General features: G+C 46.2%; 2 protein-coding genes across 18 annotated transcripts in view; one reads left to right on the top strand and one right to left on the bottom strand.

Annotated features, from left to right (window-relative positions):
- UNC5CL (unc-5 family C-terminal like) overlaps positions 1 to 13,152 on the bottom strand; it is a 77,165-nt gene extending 64,013 nt beyond the window's left edge. For 4 of the 17 annotated variants that reach the window (XM_043500431.1, XM_043500433.1, XM_043500444.1 and 1 more), the window contains exons 1-5: positions 13,027 to 13,152; positions 9,681 to 9,994; positions 7,075 to 7,175; positions 5,957 to 6,018; positions 3,372 to 3,466 (exon numbers count right to left, since the gene is read on the bottom strand). In XM_043500431.1, coding sequence (XP_043356366.1) covers positions 3,372 to 3,466; positions 5,957 to 6,018; positions 7,075 to 7,175; positions 9,681 to 9,733 — 311 coding nt within the window. In that variant the 5' untranslated portion in view covers positions 9,734 to 9,994; positions 13,027 to 13,152. Of the gene's footprint in view, positions 1 to 527; positions 927 to 2,599; positions 3,467 to 5,831; positions 6,019 to 7,074; positions 7,176 to 8,812; positions 8,920 to 9,680; positions 9,995 to 13,026 lie in introns of those variants that run through there. The other 13 variants (XM_043500442.1, XM_043500443.1, XM_043500436.1 and 10 more) reach the window with 12 other exon arrangements.
- A 1,584-nt stretch (positions 13,153 to 14,736) lies between these two features.
- Positions 14,737 to 20,743, top strand: TSPO2 (translocator protein 2). Its single transcript, XM_038380163.2, has 4 exons — positions 14,737 to 14,878; positions 15,014 to 15,240; positions 16,014 to 16,152; positions 16,652 to 20,743. The coding sequence occupies exons 2-4, from the start codon at positions 15,068 to 15,070 to the stop codon at positions 16,832 to 16,834; spliced, it is 495 nt and encodes a 164-aa protein (XP_038236091.1). The 5' UTR covers positions 14,737 to 14,878; positions 15,014 to 15,067; the 3' UTR covers positions 16,835 to 20,743.
- Positions 20,744 to 20,767: the final 24 nt, after the last annotated feature.

Here is a 20,767-nt window from a genome sequence, read left to right as displayed (position 1 = left end):
CCATAGTGACTCCGTTTCCTCATTTATAAAATCGGGATAAATAAATCTCTCCTGCCCTTACAAAGCGCTCTGAGCTCTATACAAGTGCGAACTGTTCAAATCACAATTAAACGGGAGAGAGAGTCATTTCAGAGCCAAAACTTTTCTCCCATGGCAACTTGACCAAGGATGTCATTCTTTCTATACAATGGTCCGAGTGCGGAGGCGAGTGGTTGTGTGTTTGCGTAGTCCAGCAGCAAATGGGAACATGGGGCCTGATGCAACACCTATTTGCAGTCAGTGGCAAACCTCCCAACGAGCATTGGAGCTGATCAGGAGAGATCAAATTCCTCTCCCACCACAAGGGAACCACCAGTCAGAAGGTAACTACTCAGGGCACTGGAGTGATAAGTCTAGCCTCTCTTCCCACAGCCTCGAGTCAGCTGGCTGATCTCAAGAGTATAACCAGTCTTCCACAAGGCTGACAGAAAAGCAGATGAAAGGTGGAGAAGCCAACAGGCAGGTCCACTGTGGGAATAATTATTAACCTCAGATCCTTGCAAAATCCTGTTTCTCTGGTGCATCTCTTCACTTGTTTTCTGAGAATCAGGCCGAGGATCCGTCAGTTAATAGTCCAGGTTTCTGGCTAGTGTTGTTTCACAGGCTGACTTTCCAAGCAGAATCCTAGCTGCCCAAGTTAGCTGGGACTCTGAACTAGTCTGTGAATAATCACAGGAAACAGATGCAAAGCCTGTTCAGGACAAAATGTGGCCTGAGATTTTCAAAGGGGATTTAGACACATTCATTAAATAAAACCGCGTTTAAGTCCTCTAGGACTGCCTGGAAACTCTCCACCACAGCTTTTGCTGTGAAAAGCAGATTTCATCCTTAACTTTCCACTCAGCTTGAAGCAGTAGCTATTCCAGTCAGTGTCTTCACCACTCTGCCTGTTGTCCGGAAAAAGTGTTTATTGAAATCCATAGAGCTTAAGGCCAGAAGGGAGCACCAGAATATCTCGTCTGACCTCCTGTACATCACAGGCCACCATCATCACCCAGCACCTGCACACTAAACCCACCCACAGACGTGAGACCAAAGTACTACAGCCTCCAGGAGACTGGGCTGTTCTGTGCCACAGGCAGAGAATAGGAGGGACTGAGATGCACCAGTGCTCAAGGCCCTGCAATGGCAAGGAAATGATGGAGAGAGACCCAGTGAATCCTGGCAAGGGACCCACATGCTGCAGAGGAAGGTGAAATCCCCCAAGCTGGCTTGGGGAGGGGGCAAATAGACCACATAGAGTGATCATTTAGTGGTCCTGGCACACACAGCCACATTTTCTAACAGTGGCCAAAGATTCCATATTCTTCCGGTTTTGGATGTGCAATCTCGACTAGGTTCTCAGAGCTGCTGAGCACCCACCGTGGTATTACTCCTGATGCACACCAGTAGGAGACCTGAATCAGCCCTTGAATTCCCCTCTTGCTCCAGGAGCATGGAGCTGCTGATGCCTTCAGCAAGACTAGCCCACAGAGCCCTATAGGTGCGGGGCCCAAATGCCAGAGTATGCTCAGGTAGGTGCCCCTCCCACCTTGGTCACTTGCCCTGAATGGCCTTTCAGCTGGACTCTGTGCCACCTGAACCCCAGCAATGCAGCATGAAAGAGCCAAAGTGCAATTCCATCATCTCACGGTAAGGGCAGCCTCTCCGGCTCTGCCTGCCTGACCAGAACATCACACGGGCTCTCTTGTTCCCAGACTTGTTACATAGGGGCCTGGTGTTCAATGGTGCTGAGCACCCACAGCGACCCTTGGCTTCAACGGGAGCTGCAGGTGCTCAGTCTCAAGCAAACTCTGGATTCCAGTAATTACTGAAGCCTAGAATGAGACAGGTGGGGCTGTCCTCTGGGCCCAGTCTCCCACCTGGCTGAGATCTGGTGCACTACCCCCTCTGGCTCCCAAGGACACCCCCTCTGCCTGGCCAAGGACAGCTGCGTAAGTATGTGTTGTGTCATCACCCCCTCAGGCTCTACCAGCTGGGAGGATGGGGATCTTATCTCTGAGAGGACCACACCTTGCTGACTCAAGACAATCAACCAGGGAAATTGCTGGTGAAAACCAATGACAGAGGAACACGAGGAGGGATCATTCCAAGTGGCCAGTGTTATCAGCGGCAGGCCACACAGGGACTTTTCTGACACATACAAGACCCGGAGCTGCCACTGGCTTCCTGGTGAAGAGCTAGCCTGGTTGGCAATAATATCTACCAGTAGCTGATAGGCATGAAATGATGGTGGAGAGAGAGGGGTTACATGGTGGAGCTGAGTGATGGGAGGTAGGATGGAACAAGCCACAGGGGGCTGTAATTATGGTACTTAGCACTTATAAGGTACTTTAATTATTTACTATGCACAGTCTTCCCCATTATTTTTCCTGAATATCAAATCCAGATCTCTGGGCTCCTGCTGTTTAGTTCTGCCCCCTTCCCTACCTCTCCTTTTATTATGAAACTACTACAGAACAGCATCCAAATACAGGGCCTTTGCTTTAGTGTTTAACACAAACGCAGTAGTATTGTACTGTACTGTACTGTACTTGCCCTCACTGAGACCTTGTCCTACCTGGTCTCCTCTCTCCCCTATCCCATCCTGCTCCTTTAACCTGAGATGAGTCTTGCAAGTTATCTGATTTTCATCCTGCACATGCCCAGCCTGGATGCCAGCTTGCACCAGTTGTTCCCACTGATGCTCTTTGGGTCCAGCAGCACCTGTAGCTGCTCAAAGAGCTCGCAGGGGATTTTGGAAGGGAGAAAACACATAGCTCTCTCAGCGTCACCCAACCGGGTGGGATCACTGAAGCTGAAGGTCTGGTGCTAGCTCAGTGTACTGACTCTTCTGCACCCCAGCCCATCACTGGCTCTGCTTTAGCTCTAGCTTTCTGGCTTGTCTGGGTCATAGAAGCCACCACGTCCCTTTGAGGTGATCAATTCACAGAACCCACTACTTGTGCCCATTGTGCCCTCAGGCAATACTGAGGTGGACCATCGCCTTTGAGACGGAGGATACTGCTTCCCAGCCCCATCGATATGGATTTGTTTCTGCACCAGTGATTTCCACGTGGCTACGGAGTGCAAGTCTCCTGATCTGAGTTCATGGGTCCTTAGAACTTTGGCTGGTATGTGCCTTCAGATATGCCAGTCCCAGCCTATGTCAACCAGTGGGGAATACAGGCTAGGAGGGGAAACTCATGACTACCACGGTCCCTGCCTCCCCCAGTCGGAGTTGCTGTAAGGAATGGGGCAGAAGTGCTTTCAGTAGAAGGAGACTGCTCCCAGTCCAGCAGCTGCTAGAAGTACGGTACAAATCACCTCTCTTCAGCAGACCCCATACTTGCCTGTTACAGTGAGGGGTGGAAGAGATTCTGGTCACCGGAGATCCGCTTCCTGGGGCCTGGAATCTCAAGATTTCCACATACTTCATCTCCAGGCCCTGAAGCAAGGGGGAAAATGAGAGAGACAGGGCAGAGTAAGAGTCATTTCGCTGAACTGTGCATGCGTGCCCTGGGGAACAGCCTTCCCAGGGCTGGCTCGCATCCTGGCTGTGAGATTACTGGTGCAATGGCAGAGAGCCTGTGTCTGTTTCTTGCACACCGGTTCCAATATGCTGCAGCCAGTGGCCTTACGCTGATGAGGCTATGATCAAAATCAGCCCCAGAGCGCTAACAGCTTCAGAGTGGCGACTGAGTCAGCGAAAGCAGCCTATGGGAGGACTTTGTACCCGGCTGGTAATACCGCACTGCTGAGTCAAGGCTGGGAATAAGGGTGCATGGAAGTTCAGACGTGTGGCTCCTGATGCAGGGCCAGGAGTGATCGCGAATGCAGCCTGCCCTTGTGCCAGAAACAACTTCCTCCTCGCTCTCATCCTGCACTTACATACAGGGCCAGATCCTCAAGTAGTGTAAATCGGCATAGCTCCACTGCCTTCAAAAGAGAGACGCTGATTTACACCAGCTAAGGATCTGGGCCTCTACAGTTAATGCTGTTCCCCTGTGCCAACTGGAGGACATTCCTCCCCCACCTGCACTGAGCACTGCTACCAACCCTTCACAAAGTTCTGCATGGCTAGTGGGATTGTTTCTCTACTCCAGGGGCAGGATTGTTCAGTCTTTTGTACATCCCCCACCCCACACACACATTCACGTGTTTAGTGGGGAGAGCATACAATTAATACGGTCCCCAAATTTGAAGCTGGCCTTAGTTTGCACTACGCCAGGGTATGGTGGGCACGACTGAAGCGTAAAACTCGCAGCTTTGGGCACTGAGGTTGGATGCAACTGTCTAGCCTGAATATAAAACAAAGCCCACCATCCTCTCGCCAGGTTAGCTGTGAATCAGAGCTGCTCAATACATCCCCATCCCCTGGACATTGCAAGGGTATCTCTCTGTCTCTGGGTTTTCTATAGCACCCATCACTGTAGCACCAAAGCCTGTTCACTCCAACCCCCATTGAAACATGTTACAGAGGCCTGGATTTAGGGATCCTACCTCTGGAACCCCTGTAATAAAAGTTGGCGATACAGACTGGGTGTTGTTGAAGCAATAGAGTGTGAGGTGGTGCAGCCGGTGGGAAAGCCAATCCCCTCTGCCGGTGGAGCATGGCATGAATCCCTGAGAATCAGGGGTTCTGGGCTCCATTTAACAATTGCTGGTGCAGAGAAGTGGGGCTCAGGCTCCTCCCAGTGCTAACAGCCTACAGAAACCTTGCGGTTACAATATCCCCCAGCCCCTGCTCCCATCTTCTATAAATATCTTTATCGCAGAGCTGCCAGGCTGGCACTTCAGAGCCATCCCAGTGAAACCCAAGTGAGGTTACAATGTATTCCTGGTCATGCAATCTCATTCTGAACGACTGACTTAGCTGACGTTTAATATACACATGCTACCCTGCCACCACTCACTTTCTTTGTTCAGGGGAAGGTTAAATTTTACAAAAGATAAATGGCCCTAATAAAAAAGTCAACTGTCTCTGTAATCCATCCTGCCTCCTGCTTCTAACACTAGCTTGGGCTTCTTCTCTTGCACCTAATTAAGTTACCAACAGAAATAAAAGGCCACATCATTTTAAAGATTCTTTTTTGACTAATTTAAACAGACGCTGGCCTGGGCCAGAATTCAAGATCCAAGAACCAGGAATGCTGGGCAAGTCTGAACCCAGATCTGGGCATTGTGACTAGTTTCTTAGCTCTATCATGGGCCGAACGAAACCTCTGGATCTGAGCTGCCCTGAGTTTTGAGGCTGTTTGGATCCAGATCTGAACTATTGCTACTCAGACCGATCTCTCACTGGAAATGGCATCTTTGGGTCTCAGCAGCTCAGATGGGCCGTGTGAAAGAAAACACTGAAGCTTAACGCTCATTAGCACAGAGAAATAATCTCAGGCTGGTGCATGCTGGACAGTGAAAACCATCTCCCCCTCAGCATGGGGCGGCTCAGTGCTTCAGGTATAACACAGATTGGCACATACAGATATTTCTGCCCAGGTGCTACAGTGATGGGCACATTATAAATGCCTAGAATAGATTAGGTGGGTAGATTAGCTAGATAGCGTATGTAGACAGAGTAAGTAGGTAAACAGTATTAATTAGGGAATTAAATAGATAATTAGGTATAAAGGTAGACAGGAAGTACATTAAGTAGGTAGATAGGTTAAGTGGGTAGGAAGGCAGGGATTAGCTGGGGTTGTGAAAACAGACACGTAAACAGGGTAGCTAGATTAAATTAGGTTAAACAGATTAAGTAGGTAGCTAGGTTCAGTAGACTGTTTGGGTAGGCGGGTGCTGGACTGTGTATGTACACAGGCAGGTAGACAGAGGAGATGGCTAAACAGATGAAGTAGGTAGCTAGGTTAAGTAACTAGATTAGGTAGGTAGCTGGGTTGAACAGGAAGAGTAGATATTTAGACCGAAGTATAGAACTCACACTATTTGTGCCTTGTAACAATGACTTCATTGGCAGTGCTGTCCATTCTTCATTCTGATTGGCTCTAATAGAAAGAAAATAAACAGAAGTCAAAACAGCAGTTCAGAAAAAACGATGCTCTCAATAAAACTAAACAGTTAACGTTCATCATAATAAAGAAAAGAAACCTGAACCTGTTTCTTTTTTCCCTTGCTTAGCAAATATTAAATACTTTGCCCTTCTGCAATGCCTTTCATCCTACAGCCATTCATTCGTTAGCCCTGGCAACCCCCTGGGAAGTGGGTACTTATTGCACCCATTCTGAAGCGGGTGAAACTGAGGCACAGAGAAGAGATGTGATTTGCCCAAAGTCACAAAGGGAGTCCATGAGAGAGATGGGAATAAAACCAGTCCTCTGACTCATAGTCCCTTGCTATAACCACTAGATAATGCTCCTAGACTCCTGGGGCAGGGACTGTCTTTTTGTTCTGTGTTTATACAGTAGAAGCTCAGAGTTACGAACTGACCACTCAACCACACACCTCATTTGGAATCGGAAGTACACAATCAGGCAGCAGCAAAGACAAAAAAATAAAAAAGCAAATTCAGTAAGTACTGTGTTAAATGTAAATAACTAAAAAAATAAAGGGGAAGTTTAAAAAAAGATTTGACAAGGTAAGGAAACTGTTTCTGTGCTTCTTTCATTTAAATTATGATGGTTAAAAGCAGCATTTTTCTTCTGCACAGTAGTTTCAAACCTGTGTTAAGTCAATGTTCAATTGTAAACTTCTGAAAGAACAACCAGAATGTTTTGTTCAGAGTTATGAACAGTTCAGAGTTGCAAACAACCTCCATTCCCGAGGGGTTCGTAACTCTGGAGTTCTATTATGCAATGCCTGGCACAATGGTGTTCTGGTGTGTTACTAGGGTCTCTGAGCACTCCAGCAATACAAATAATAAATAATAATAGAGCCCAGAAGTGAACCCAGGAGTCTGGTTTTCCAGTGCCTCCTGTTTTAATCACTAGATGACACCCTTCAGAGAGACTTTTTAATTCTATGGGCTGTTCTGAATGGCCAAGAACAGTTACACTGACAGAAACCACAGAGTCAGGCAAACTGCTGCAGACCAGAGGCTACCTGCTTCCTCCAGAAACAAAAGGAGCGAAAAGGGCATTTTCCATGCCCTATGTGGAGGTGAGGAATGGACTGGCAGCTGCTGCCATCCATGTTCTTCCAGCCTGCAATGGGCAAAGTGGTTACAGTCAAGCTCTAAATGACACTGGTTCAGCATGATGCCTAGTATCACAACATGACTTCCACTAGTAAAGGCCCTGTTTGGTCTCTAGGTTCCTTGAATCAAAGCACTGAGACTTGACAGTGAGGTGCATGACTCTGAGCACGACTGATTGTGCATGGGGATCCACACTCACTATGCTCTCGAGGTCAGATCCTCAACTGGTGTAAACCCATGCAACTCCATTGATTTCAGTGGGGCTACACTGATTTACATCAGCTGAGGTCCTGGCTCTCAAAGTCCTTTCTTAGCCAGCACCAGGCTCCATGTAAATCATGGTCAGAATTTTCTCACAATTGTCCCTTCTCTGGTTGTTCCAAAGACCCAGTGAGGTGCATGGAAAGATACTCCCTGGGCATGACATTTGGAAATGCACTCTTCTCAGCCCCTAGCCATTCATATCTAGGCACAGGTCAAAGTCTGTGGGCTTTTCTGGTTTGTTACTGGGAAGTGAAACAAGAGCTGGCACGAGCCAAGAATGCTGCACTGATTTTTATTGTCATCATAATATTATTTAACAGCAATAAAATAAATACAACTTCTCAAGTCACGGATGAGTTTTCTTTGCTTGACACTTGTAGTTTTGTCACCTGCCTGGAAAAACCTCAGCATTTTGGCTGAGATTCAGTGTAATGTCAGTGTAATATCTAGTACCTGCTCCCTCTCTCATGCACAGCAATGGATTCACCAATCTCATACTTCTTTCCTATCTCTGATACCTATGATCCCCTGGGAACTGGGAGCACTGAGATAAGTGGACTTTGATCTCTCAGCAGAAATAGGAATATTGCATTCCTCAATGATTCACAATAAAGATCCCTAATGTACCCTATAGCAACAGTGCATTAGTGATAAAACTGGGAGAATAATTCTTAACAGATTATTTATTAGACCAATTTTGCTTTTCCTCCTCATGAATCATCCATAAACAGATAACGTTTTATCTAATGTTTTATATAACGTTCTCTGAACAGTATCCTTGACTAATTCTTGCTGTGTTGCTGATTTGCAAGTGGCTTCTTGGAAGCATTTAAAATTTAGAACATTTTGAACGTCGACATGGGTCACATGGTATCCTCCTCTTCTTTGATTGGATGCGCATAACTCTTTGTATCAGATAGTCAAGGTGCATACCTGTGTAATGTGACCCGATGCCCCGGGATTGGGATTGAACCTTGGAGGTCTGGGTCTAAAAGCATGAGCCTGTCCTGCCTGAGCGAAAAGATCCAACTCTGTTGGCACGAACCCAGTAATGGGCTCATAAACCTCCATGAAAGGAGACAGCACTACATTGTGGCAGGGTGTGTTACACTTGTATTTTACAAATTCACAATTCCATCTCTGGGAATTGCCCAATTGCTTGAAATTTGCTCTGTTCATGGACATCCCTGACAGTCAACTTGTTCGCTAGACCATTTGAGGGAAGTGAATACAAGACAGGCGTGAACCCAGGCAAAGCAAGTGTGTATAAGAACTGGGAGGAAGAGTCACAGAAAACTGTTTGCTATATCTGCCCAATGCTATAGGGTGACCGAAGTTGTGCTAAATCAGGGCACTGGCGCATTCTGCATGGATACTAACCCTGCACTAAAGGACTCGGATGCTGTTCTCACTCAGGATTTACACCATGAATCTCACTGGAGTTATTCCCGATTTGCATTGCAGAATCAGGGCCAAAGTGTGGACAGCTGAAATCAAAGGGGGACAGGATAACTCAGGGCTTTGGTAAAGGGCTATAAGAACCAAATGCGGCTCTTGGACATGCCAATGAAACCGCACTGACTCCAGTATTATGAACAGAACCACACGTCTTCCAGCTGGGAATCTCAAAGCATCTCACAGCCCAGCCTCCCACGGCACGAGTGAGGCAGGTTAGTGTTATGATCCCCATAGGGATCGCATCTCCTCCTGGCCTTCCAGCCCACAAGGAGCAGCTGTTTTCTGCCCCAGCAGATTCCGGGCCCTGCAGTGAGATTCCTTACAGACCAGCACATGATGGAGACTTTCTTATTGCTCTGAAGTGTGTCTCAGGAAAGGACCAAGCACCACAATACTCATTATATAGAGTTACATTGAGGTACAAGGCCAGTTAAACAGCTGGATAAGCAGCCTCATTTCAAATGGTGCTGAGCCATTGAAGCCAATGGGGCTCTGGGTACTTAGCACTCTGAAAGTCAGGCCACTAATTCAACTCTCTGAATATGGATTTAAGTGCCTGATTTTAGACACCCTCCTGGAAAATGCTGCTGGAAATGACTTGCTCTAGCTCACACCACGAGTCAGTGAGAGAGCTCAGACTAGAATCCAGGTGTCCTGAGGTTCCAGGCTCCTGCTCTAATCTCTAGATAACACTGCTTCCTAACTGCTCCCACAGGTCGGAAAGCTGGTTGGGATGCTAAGTATGGTGATGCAAAGCAGACATTTGGGAAGGCAGAAGAAACGCACTGACCTGAAGTGAGAGAGGTGTATCTGGCATTCATCACTGGTGGTCTCTGCTCTCATCCCTTCCCTGACCCAGACGGGATGTCAGGTCTTGCTGCTGAGGAGGTCAGTGTTACTGATCCAAGCCTGGGCCTGGATCGCATTCCCTGAACAATGCTTGAACACCAGCAAGCAGGGCTTCTGGAACAATCTGGGTCCCATGGGGCCCACAGTAAACAAGAGGACTGATGAGGGCCTCTGAGCCGGAGAGCTGGGGAGAGTCCAATAGGTCCCAGACTAGCACCAGGGAGATCTTTTCTGGCCGTCCCAGGGCCACCAATCCTGCAAATCACGAACAGCAACGCTGATGGGCTAAGTATTTAGCAGTAATTCTATTAGACTCTATCAGGCTCTGGCTTTCCACCCTCCCTTTGTTCCTCTCCCGTGATGCGACTCATAAGATTACCCACCACAATATCTTAAAGTGCTGGTGCTTCCTTTAATTAATTTTGACTTGCTTAGTGCCCGTCCCAAACGCAGGAGGCTGGTACAAAGGCTTCTTTACATGTAGCGCACTCAAAGGTACAATGTAGGAGCCTGGGTTTGCAAATGCTGCCATAAAACACGAGGTGGAAATATTCTCTCTGAATGGACCAATTGGGTTGGTGTGCTGTGGGCCCAGCAAAAACATGCAGAACAGCTTTGCTTTTTCCTGTAAAAGCCGCTTGTTCATGACACTGACAGCTGGGCACTTAGAGGGGCTTTAGGCCTCTAAAAAATGTAAGGATTGCATTAATAAACAAAGGAAACATTGAGTTTGGAATGGAAGCTTATTTAGCACACTTTTTAAAAAAAGGACACATTTAGTGATTGCACAAAACTGCTCATTAAAGTGATATTCATAAGCTATTATTTTATTATTTTTAACTAACCCTCCCAAATAAAAAATGTTGTCTACGCCCTTGGCTCTGGCTCATACTTGCTGTGAGTCGAATTCACTGACAAAGGCTGCTTTGTAAACAATACCTTGTTCTGACTTGCCCAAGATCCTTTCTCTGGCAGAAAGGCAGAGGGTGTCAAAGAGAGAAAGAAAAACTAATAGCAGGGAAAGAAATGTAAAAATCCCAAATGCACAGGACCAGGTCCTCAGCTGGTATAAATCGGCGTATCTTTGTAGAAGTCAATGGAGCTATTTCTGTGTACACTAGCTGAGGATTTAAACTGGCTGATGAATAGGGCCCTAGCAAATTCACAGCCATGAAAAACGCAACACGGACCGTGAAATCTGGTCTCCCCCCATGAAATCTGGTCTTTTGTGTGCTTTTATCCTATACTATACAGATTTCATGGGGGAGACCAGTGTTTCTCAAATTGGGAGTCCTGACCCAAAAGGGAGTTGCGGGGGAGGGGGGTCACAAGGTTATTTTAGTGGGGGGGTCATGGTATTGCCACCCTTACTTTTGTGCTGCTGCCTTCAGAGCTGGGTGGCCGGAGAGTGGCAGCTGCTGACTGAGCCTGCACTGCTGCTGGCGGCGGCTCTGCCTTCAGAGCTGGTCTCCCAGCCAGCAGGTGCCACTCTCCAGCTGCCCAGCTCTGAAGGCAGGCTCACTGCATGCTCCTTTTCTCCAGAAATGTCCCCAAAACAACCCCTACATGGGAAGCTGCTGGGGGAGTCACATAGTGCCATTATGCCAGCTATATACCTACACAGGGAAATTCTCCATGGCCAGTTATAGAGGTTTTATAGCTTCTGTGCCAGTGAAGCCAGGGCTCTCATGAACTGGGCCATTAATATTTTAGATGAAATATTTAATTTCACCAGCATCCTAATCTGTAAAGTGGGATAGGAATTTGACAGACCAGGCCTAGGTATCATCTGGGTTATACAGAAATCCATCAAGTAGCAGATTACTCTGAACAGTGATCTTTTTGCACCCTGTCCCTAGGAAGGAAACACTGGCAGCTAAAAATTGTTGACAGGGTACTTTTCAGTGTAGTCATGAAGGAAGCATGAGCCAGTGCTCTGCATTATTTCTACTCCAGTGAAACATCAGCAGCCAACCGGCTGATCGCACTCTGTCATGAACAATAGCAGCATTGTTGAATGATGGGCTTTTCCGTTTCCATCTTCATCGGGGTGGGCTCCAAAAATGAGATGCAAGTGGCTATTGTTCAATTAATGTATGTGTTGCATGTCTTATTTTACAGTGATAATTTAATTACCCTATGGAAACACAACACTTCAATGGAGCTACGCTGATTTACAGCAGCTAAGGGAATGACTACACTGCAATAAAAGACCCATGGTGCGGCCACCGCTGACCCAGGTCTGCTGACTCAGATTCATGGGGTTCGGGCTGCGGGGCTATAAAATTGCAATGTAGATATTCGGTCTCCAACTGGAGCCTGGGCTCTGAGTCCCTGTGAGTGGGGAGGGTTTCAAAACCCAGACTGTAGCCCAAGCCTGAACATCTACACTATTTTTAGCCCAGCAGCCTGAGTCATCTGACCTGGTCTTTGAGACTCAGTGCCGCACAGTGTAGACGTACACTAAGAATCTGGGTTTCTCCCCACCCTTTGCAAAACAGTAATTTTCTTCTGCTCCTTCTGAGTGCAATAAAATTAAAGGATCTGACTGGGTCTGCGTTATAATGGAAATATTACACTCCCCCAAGAGATATTAACCTTGCTTCAGACCATGAAATTCAGGTAATGACCCATAGCGGAAGTGAATTAGTGTTTAATTCTCCATCCCTTGCAGACAGCCTCCTAATGATTTCTAGGTCTCTCCCTCCCTCCCTCTGCCATTTAACATGCATTTGTAATGTCTTTACTTTAGATTCAAGAGGCTTTTGCCAATTTTTGGCTAAGAGGGAAGTGGAGGGGAGATCACAGAGAGCCTGTGGTTAATAAATGTTCTGATATGCAGTACATAGATGATTAAAACTGCAGACACCCATTCACACACAGAGAGCATGTTCTCTCTCTCACTCACACACTGTTGTACATAGAGAAGACAGACTTGCACTGGGCCAGCTCCTGAGCTAGTGCAAATGAGCACAGCTCTCTTGATATGCATAGTTACTCCAATTTACACCAGATGAGGATCGGGCCATTTGTCTCATTAATGCACTAGCACACAAATACACAATCCCACATACAGGACACATTCTCACCGACATACAAGTTCTTCACATAACACTCATATACACATACACACTCGTACATGCACAAACACTCACGCATGTTCAAATACTCAACACATGGTCTCTCGTACACAATGCATTTACACCACATACACAAACAGAATAAACACAATCTCTCTCACACACACACACACACACACACACACACACACACACACACACACACACAGAGGGATTCCCTCATTGCATCAAGCAAAGATGTAGATTCTCACATACTGCCTGAATGTGTGTGAATTTGACAGTTTGGATCCGCCCTCTGCAGACAGTTACACAAACACCACTGAAGGGATCCTCAGTAATTCTTTCAGACTACAGGCTCCACACACACACACACACTCACACACACGCCCCTTTCTGTGCTACTTCAACGTAACTCCGATGACAATTTCTTCATTGTGTAGAAGCAGGAACAGAGCCAGAGGCTCAGAAATCCATCTGTTTGCTTGTTGTGTTTTCCTGGCGAAGGGGGAAAATCAGCTGGGAGAAGGTGAGTGAAGGCTGCTGTTCCTATAGATTTATCCTTGTCGGTATCAGCAGCTGTATTCCAAATTAGACTGTTATGACAATGAAGTGTCTGTTTCATCCCTTAGTTACTTCAGCAATCTGTAACAAATTAGCCTAGTATTTCCAGTGTTTGTTTGTTTGTTTTGCAAACCCTGGCAGTAACAATTTGCTTTGCTGCGGAGAAATTGAAATGCAGCCTGTGCCCTTATATAATTTTAAATTAGGATCAACTCCTCTTGTTTTGCTCAGCGCAAGGCAGGTTTTCTGGTCCATAAACTGTCTGGTAAAGGACTTGTTTATTTGCTATGACGCCTATGTGTATTTGGTCTTTACTGATGCAGACCTTTGCTTGCTGGCTCCAGGTTTTTAAGATGACCTTTTCTTGCATAATAGTAATAATGAGTATAGGCTGTCAGCGTTATTTCTGAATCAAAGTCCGAAACTGAGAAGACTGTTCAGGTCAGTGCTGTTCTCCTGATCTATGTCCCCCGACAAGTGCAAAGTAACAGAATAGATGGATTCCCAGGGACAGTGGTGCTGCAGCTAGGTATGCAAGGGGTGCTGCCACACCCCCTGCCTTGAAGTAGTAATAACAAACACCAAATACATGGTTTCCATCATCAGCACTCTCACTATAGAAATTGTTCCAGCACCCCTACCAAGGGACATTTTTTTTTTGAAAGATGTATTCTGAACCTCTTCCCGCCCACGCCCTTACATTGCCAAAGACAACCACCTTTTTGAAGTCTTTTGTTCAGACTCCCACAGTGATGCTAAGCATGATAGGTATGATCTTTTACTGCCAGGAAGAACATTTCACATGTTCCTGCAGATTAATGAGATTGGGTTTAAAGTTATGAATGGATCCAAAAAGAAAAGGGTTGGTCCACTGAGAGGCTAGACAGGCACATATCAATCTGCCCCTGAGGGTGAGAAGCATGTTGAGGACTGGGGAACACTCAGCCCTGATGCTAGACATTGCCCATAGTCATGTAACGACTATGTGACTGTCTTTAAAAAGGGAGGGCGTATGTAATGGCTAGGGCAGGGGATTGAGACTCGACATTCCTTAGTTCTGTGCCTGGATCTGGAAGGGAATCACCGTATGATCTAGACAAGTCAATAAACCCCTCTGTGCCTCAGTTTACCCCTTTGCGAAATGGGGGGATAATAATCCCTTTCTGCCTTCCAGGAGTGCAAGAAGAATTAAATAATGTTAGTAAGGCACTTTGAAATATTGTGATGAAAAAATGCTCACTACAGATGTTTATTTAAAATATAAATATATGGTGAGAGATTAGATGAAGAGAGAAGAAAATGGAGGTCCCATGACAAACTGCCTGTTTTTTCCTACTGAGAGCAGCATACAGCAGAGAGATAAAAGCTGTATTGAGAGGTCTAGCAGCATACATGCAGGAGAGTTTGCCCACTCCGTGAGCTGTGGCATTTCGACAAGCACTGAGAAAAGTGACTTCAGTCCTGTCTTCTAAGGATGGTTTCAGTGCAGCCACATTAGGTAAATAATGAAATTGCAGCAGCCAGTGCAATGACAGGGAGTGGGGATTAGAGTAAAGCAAAGACCTGGAAGGTCTTGGTCAATATGGAAATAACCAATGTCCTTTGTAAATGATGCTCACTTATTGCTTTTCAGTTACAAAAGGCCTGGATCAGCCACCCAAAGTGCAGTTCAATCCAGTAAGGAGGGATGTGGGCTCATGCTTTTGGGTTCTCTGCCTTGCCTCATATCGGGGGATTTCTCGGCTGGTTCTTGACACGAAAGGAAGTACCAATTTGGTTTGAAAGCCTGAAGAAACCCTCTTGGCGTCCACCCAACAAAATGTTCCCTGTCATGTGGACTACCTTGTACACAGGCATGGGGTAAGGTTCTGTGTACTATTCCTTCCCTGTACACAAGCATGGGGTGAGGTTCCGTGTACTACTCCTTCCCTGCTTCTGTGGGTCTTTATCTCTAGGGGAGACATTACTTCACTCTCCTCCATTGCTCAGTTTGGAGCTTTCCTTCTCATAGACCAAGTGGGCAGGAAAGGGACCTTTATTTTCAGAAGAGGAACATAACACCCCACTAGGTACTGAGCTGAGTTCATCGGCTCCACCTGGAACTTTCATTTTTGCAGGGGACTTTGTCTACACTGGGTTTATTTTGCACTGAGGATCACGATGACAACTGTAGAACTTTGAGAACCCAGCTAAGATCAGGATCCCAATGTGCAAGGCACTGTATACATACACAGAGACATTCCCTGCCAGATGAACTTATTGCCTAAATAGATAAGAAAGATCATGAGTCTGAGATGATGCCAGGCCACAGATGTAGGTGCATCAATGCTGCGCTGGAGCAAACCCACTACTGCAAGTCACTTTTGCACCAGTGTGGTATATCTAGACTAGGGGCTGCATCAGTGTAGCTACATTGGTGCAACCTGCCCCCCACCCTCAAAACCCAGTGTAGACAAGCCATAAGAGCTGCCTTTGGCTAGGGTGAGATCTGCCCTTGGAGCTGTGTTCCAATAATAAGAATTCTATGGAGCAAAATCCGGTGCCTCCTGGTAGAATAGTGCCTGATCCCACAGCATCATGGAGAGAAGCCAGGTGGGATAGCAAAATGTTAATTGTGATTTTCCTCTTCACAGCTATGCTTCATACTTGGTGTGGAATGACTTAGGGGGCTTCAACAGCAAAGCCATCATCCCGCTGGGCCTCTATGGGGCTCAGCTTGCCTTGAACTGGGCTTGGACTCCCCTATTCTTTGGAGCTCATAAGCTAAAACTGGTAACGTGTCTGTGCATATTTGTCTTGTGTTGTCTGTGTCCTGCGCCACTGGTTTGGAGCCTTTAGGAGGGTCCACAGCGAGCACCAGATAGTGCTGTACCCTCTGTCAACTGTAAAGGCATTTTAGCAGAGCTCTGCGTCTGCTCACACCGCACTTGATTCTAACCCGTGTTATCAGTCCCTCGCATTCCTGACCCGAAAAGCAGGGCGGTTAGGGAGCCAGTGTTCTGGCTGCTGCATCTTTCTGTTAAGAATTTACGGCGAGAGATAAGCCTCCTTGAGTGTCACACCCTAGTCCAACCAGAGGCAGGGCCTTGAACTTCAAGGGGGCCACAGTATTCATGGATGGCTTATCAGGCTATAAAATACACTGTCAACAGGAGAATCCATAACAGCCCTACTCTCGCTGGACTGCCTTCGATAAGTTACTCTTACAGTGCATAGGGAGAATACGATCCCAGTGGTCGATGCCTCATTCGTTTCCTTCTCTCTTCTTCAGGCTCTGGTGGACATCCTGTGCCTATATGGCCTGGTGCTTGGCACCATGTACTCTTGGTACCCCATTAACAAGATGGCAACAATGCTGATGGTGCCTTACCTGGCCTGGCTGACCTTGGCTTCTTCTCTCACCTTCTGCATCTGGAGGGACAATCCTGAGGAGGAAAAAGGAAAGAGCGACTAAGACAAAGAGAGAAGCCGGTGAAATAAGGTCATTCTATGAAACCAACCCATCCTGATGTGGTGGACCAAGAGCTGATAGCCTGGGGGTGGTTAATTTTATTAAGATGGGCACCTGAACATACATATCATTTGCAAAGGGTGCATGGGGAAAATTCTGCACAATGCAATGGGAAGTCCCTTTAAGGTTACCATACACCTTTAACCTGAGAATCCCTGCCTCTCTTTTTCTCCAACAATGCTGGGGTTTTGGGGTTACAGCTGTATGGTGGCCTTAAAGGGACACTAACAAGTTAAATCTCATAGACCAATTTCTGCTCTGTTATGCCACTGTAAATTCAGAGTCCCTCCACTGAAGACAATGGAGTTATTCTGGATTTATATCAGTGCAACTGAGAGCAGAATTTGCTCGCATACATTAAAAAAAAATTCTCACCTGTGTGATGAAAAACACCTGAGATGATTAAAACAGGACAATTTTTACAAACCTAATGGCTTTTTGCCATTCTTGCTGTTTAATTTTTGCATAGGACTCAGTTTGGACTTTTTACCATTAGCCATTAACTTCTCACCATCTAGCTCATTACTTGCCTTTCTCTCTGCCAGTGAAATGAAAATGGTCAGGTTCATCTGCTTTTAGTCTATTGTGCTTCTTGGTTCTCATGCCCCTGTATAATTCTGCAATGACTGGAGTGCAAATAACTGTACAGAAAGGAAATGTTTATCTGTCCCACCTCCAAAATACCTCTCCCCACAACCCCCCTCCCACTCTGTATTCACTGAAATAAAACAACCTCCCCAAACATGTACTGACACAATTATGTTGCTAATATGCTTTGTAAAACCTTCAAACCAGCCCCTCTAAATATTGTGCCTTAAACTACCAGACGGCAGCTGGGATTTTCAAAGGTGCACAAGGGAGTTAGATGCCAAAATCCCATTGAAATTCAGTGGGAATTGGGCACCTGACTCCTTTAAAATCCCAGGCAGTACCACTTTGGCATTTTCCAGGATAGCGGAAGTGGTGCCTGATTCATGGAACAAATAGGCCCATAAGGACTGTTCAGGTGAGAGAGTGCTTTCGGTGTAACCGTTTGGGCATGAACTAGAGCCTGGGGTCTAGGATCCTGCGAGGTGGAAGGGGGGAAATGAACCACACTGCAATTAAACAGCCCCTTAGCCTAAGCCCTGTGAGCCCACGTCAGCTGGCACAGGCCAGCCGTGGATGTCTAATTGCAGTGTAGACACACCCTTAGAGCATAGGGTTGCCAGTTTTGGTTGGGCATATTCCTGGAGGTTTTCATCACATGACATAATCTTTAACTGAAGATGAATCTTTAATTCCTGGAGAACCCAGGACAATCCTGGAAGGCTGGCAGCCCTATGAGAGGAAGGTCCATCCCAACCTCCCCCATTCTGATCTTTCCTTCTGCTGTCTAGGATATAATGTTCTCTGTTTAGAGAGGATTTACAATTTTTTTTATGAAATAAAACCATGTATGGATCTTTAATGGATCTTTTTACTGGCAGCTGATTGTAGGGGTGAAGGGCATTATTTTGGGTAGTGTAGTTTGAACTGCAGAGGTAGAGACTTGTGTTTGCTTTTAATAAAACCAAGATTTTTTTGTTTGCAAAAAAAAAAAATCCATTCTTTGTGGTTCTGAGTTTGCAAAAGGGCTGGGAAAGGTTCAAGGGACCCTGGCTAGAGCCCATGGCTTTTGCACGGAACTCAGAAGGAAGGGGGAAATGGCATTAGGCACTAGTTCTGTGAAAGGCTCCAAGGAACCTATTGAACCTTGTGGAAAAAAGCTCCTCAATGCACAGGTTAGAACAAACGAAACTGCTCACCCCCTGCTCGTGCTGATGTGGTAATCTTGCCTTCCACAGGGAGGGAAAGAGGTGATATGCCAATAGGATGGGGCCAGATGGCTGGCCATGAGAATGCTTATGGAGGAAGCCACATCTCAACTACAGCAGGGACTCCCTTTTCCTCCCTGGGAGACACTAGGCTGGGTTTCTATGCATTTAATTCAGTAGGGCTGAAAGTTTCCAAAGGGCCCTCTAATTTTGAGCGCCCCATCTTGGGCCTGATTTTCAGAGGTACTGCGTTTCCATGACTCCAACTAAAGTGAGTAGGAGCGGCAGGTGCTTGGCTCCTCTGAAAACTAGGCCCACGGTGAAATGAGCATCTACAAATCAAGGCACCTGAAATCAGTGGCTATTTTTGAAAATTTGGCCCTGTACTTTGTTTCCTCACCTTGATCCAACCTTGCCATCAGTCCTTTCCACTGGTGAAAGGTATTACATGACACAGTGGAACTCTGCCATAAGGGTAAAGCTTGCTGGACAGAAGAAAGAGCTTTCTTGAGGACTGTAACCAGGTGGCTCACCCTTGAAAGGCTGGAGGGCTGGGGCTAGCCATCCCTGATTACAGAGTGAGCCACACCTGGGTGACTGTCCTATAAAGAGTAGCAAAAGGCTGCAACAAAGGGGGCAATGCTCAGGGATTAGAGATTGCTAGGCGTGAATGTCAGAACTGAAACACCAGCCAGGGAGGGCCTGGAAGTGGCCTGCCAAAGCAGGAAAGACCCCAGGCAGGAAGGCCTATGAAGAGGAATCATAGAATCATGAGAAACTTTTGTTTGGATGGACTTTTTGGATGGACTTTGAAACTTTATTTTAATGTTTGTTAATTTAATAAAGCACAACCCGAGAAGGGATGGGAATGGACAAAAGCGTTTTTCAGTTTCTTGAACAGTCTAAGAGGGAAAATGGAGGCAGGATTCTTGTAGAAGGACCCTAAGCCAAGAGGGGGCACACGGGAGGCAGCTGGCCCACTATAGGGACCAACCCAAGACTGAGGGCTAATCTGGTGAAGACGCTTTATGCTGTTGGGTGAGAGCTCTGCCATCAGCATAATTACTCCACCTCCATGAAAGGCAGAAGCTATATCAGCGAGAGAGCGTCTCCCACCGACGTAGCACTGGTGTGGACAGCGCTTAGGCTACTGGCACTGGCGTCGCTTAGAGGGGTGGCTTTTTCATGCCCCTGAATGACATAAGTTACATCGACTTAAGCAGTAGTGTAGATCTGCCCTGTGGAATGAACTCCCATAGGAACTAAGGACCAAGACAAACCCCATCACTTCTTCTCCAAGTGCAAGGTGCACTTCTTTGACCTTGACTTCTCTAAACACAGAGTAACACGTGTTAGTCTCTAAGGTGCCACAAGTACTCCTTTTCTTTTTGCGAATACAGACTAACATGGCTGCTATTCTGAAGCGTGTGTGTGTGTGTGTATTTTATATATATAAAAAAATTCTCCACCCATTGTACACACTTCTTCCCCTCTGGAGAGGACAAAAGAACAAACACATGACAGATGGTAGTCACACTGTTCAATGCCCTGCTGGACAATGCTCACCTACACAGTGATGAGTGCAATATACAAACCTATGCTTGGCCAAACTTTTATATTTTTGTTTTATAATTTTGACGGGATAATATCAATGTTTATTTCTAAGCATGGTTTTTTCAATTTTTATCATTTTACATTTTCTCAGCTGCACAAACAAATGGGTTTTAAGCATTTTTAAAATGTTTATGAATTTCAATTTTCACAGTTGGAGAAATTACTGGGGCAGTCAGAAAATGGGGGGAGGGGTGGTCAGACGATAATTATTTAATGGCAGTAGACAAGATTCAGAAAGTTAAAGCTTTATAACCATTAAACCACAAATTGTCACCATCATAGGTCAAAACGTACAAATATCCTTAAACTAATAAGAGCTCAAGCAGCATTTTCCTTCCTCTGTTGATCTGTAAATTTCAATTATTATCAATGGCAATTTTTTCATTGGTTTGTGTGTGTCTGGTGAAATTGGTGTTTACCAATAAAAAACGAATCCTTCCAAGCCTGCAATGGAATAGACATCTCT

This window comes from Dermochelys coriacea, chromosome 21 (assembly GCF_009764565.3).
Source record: "Dermochelys coriacea isolate rDerCor1 chromosome 21, rDerCor1.pri.v4, whole genome shotgun sequence".
Classification (NCBI taxonomy): domain Eukaryota; kingdom Metazoa; phylum Chordata; order Testudines; family Dermochelyidae; genus Dermochelys; species Dermochelys coriacea.
This window is presented reverse-complemented; position numbering and strand designations above follow the sequence as displayed.

What these genes read in the sequence shown, in the direction of transcription:
- TSPO2 (XM_038380163.2), top strand. Translation starts at nt 15,068, where the DNA reads ATGTGGGCTCATGCTTTTGGGTTCTCTGCCTTGCCTCATATCGGGGGA. An exon ending in ACCTTGTACACAGGCATGGG is followed by an intron (nt 15,241 to 16,013) that starts GTAAGGTTCTGT and finishes TCCTCTTCACAG; the next exon opens with CTATGCTTCATACTTGGTGT. An exon ending in GAGCTCATAAGCTAAAACTG is followed by an intron (nt 16,153 to 16,651) that starts GTAACGTGTCTG and finishes TCTCTTCTTCAG; the next exon opens with GCTCTGGTGGACATCCTGTG.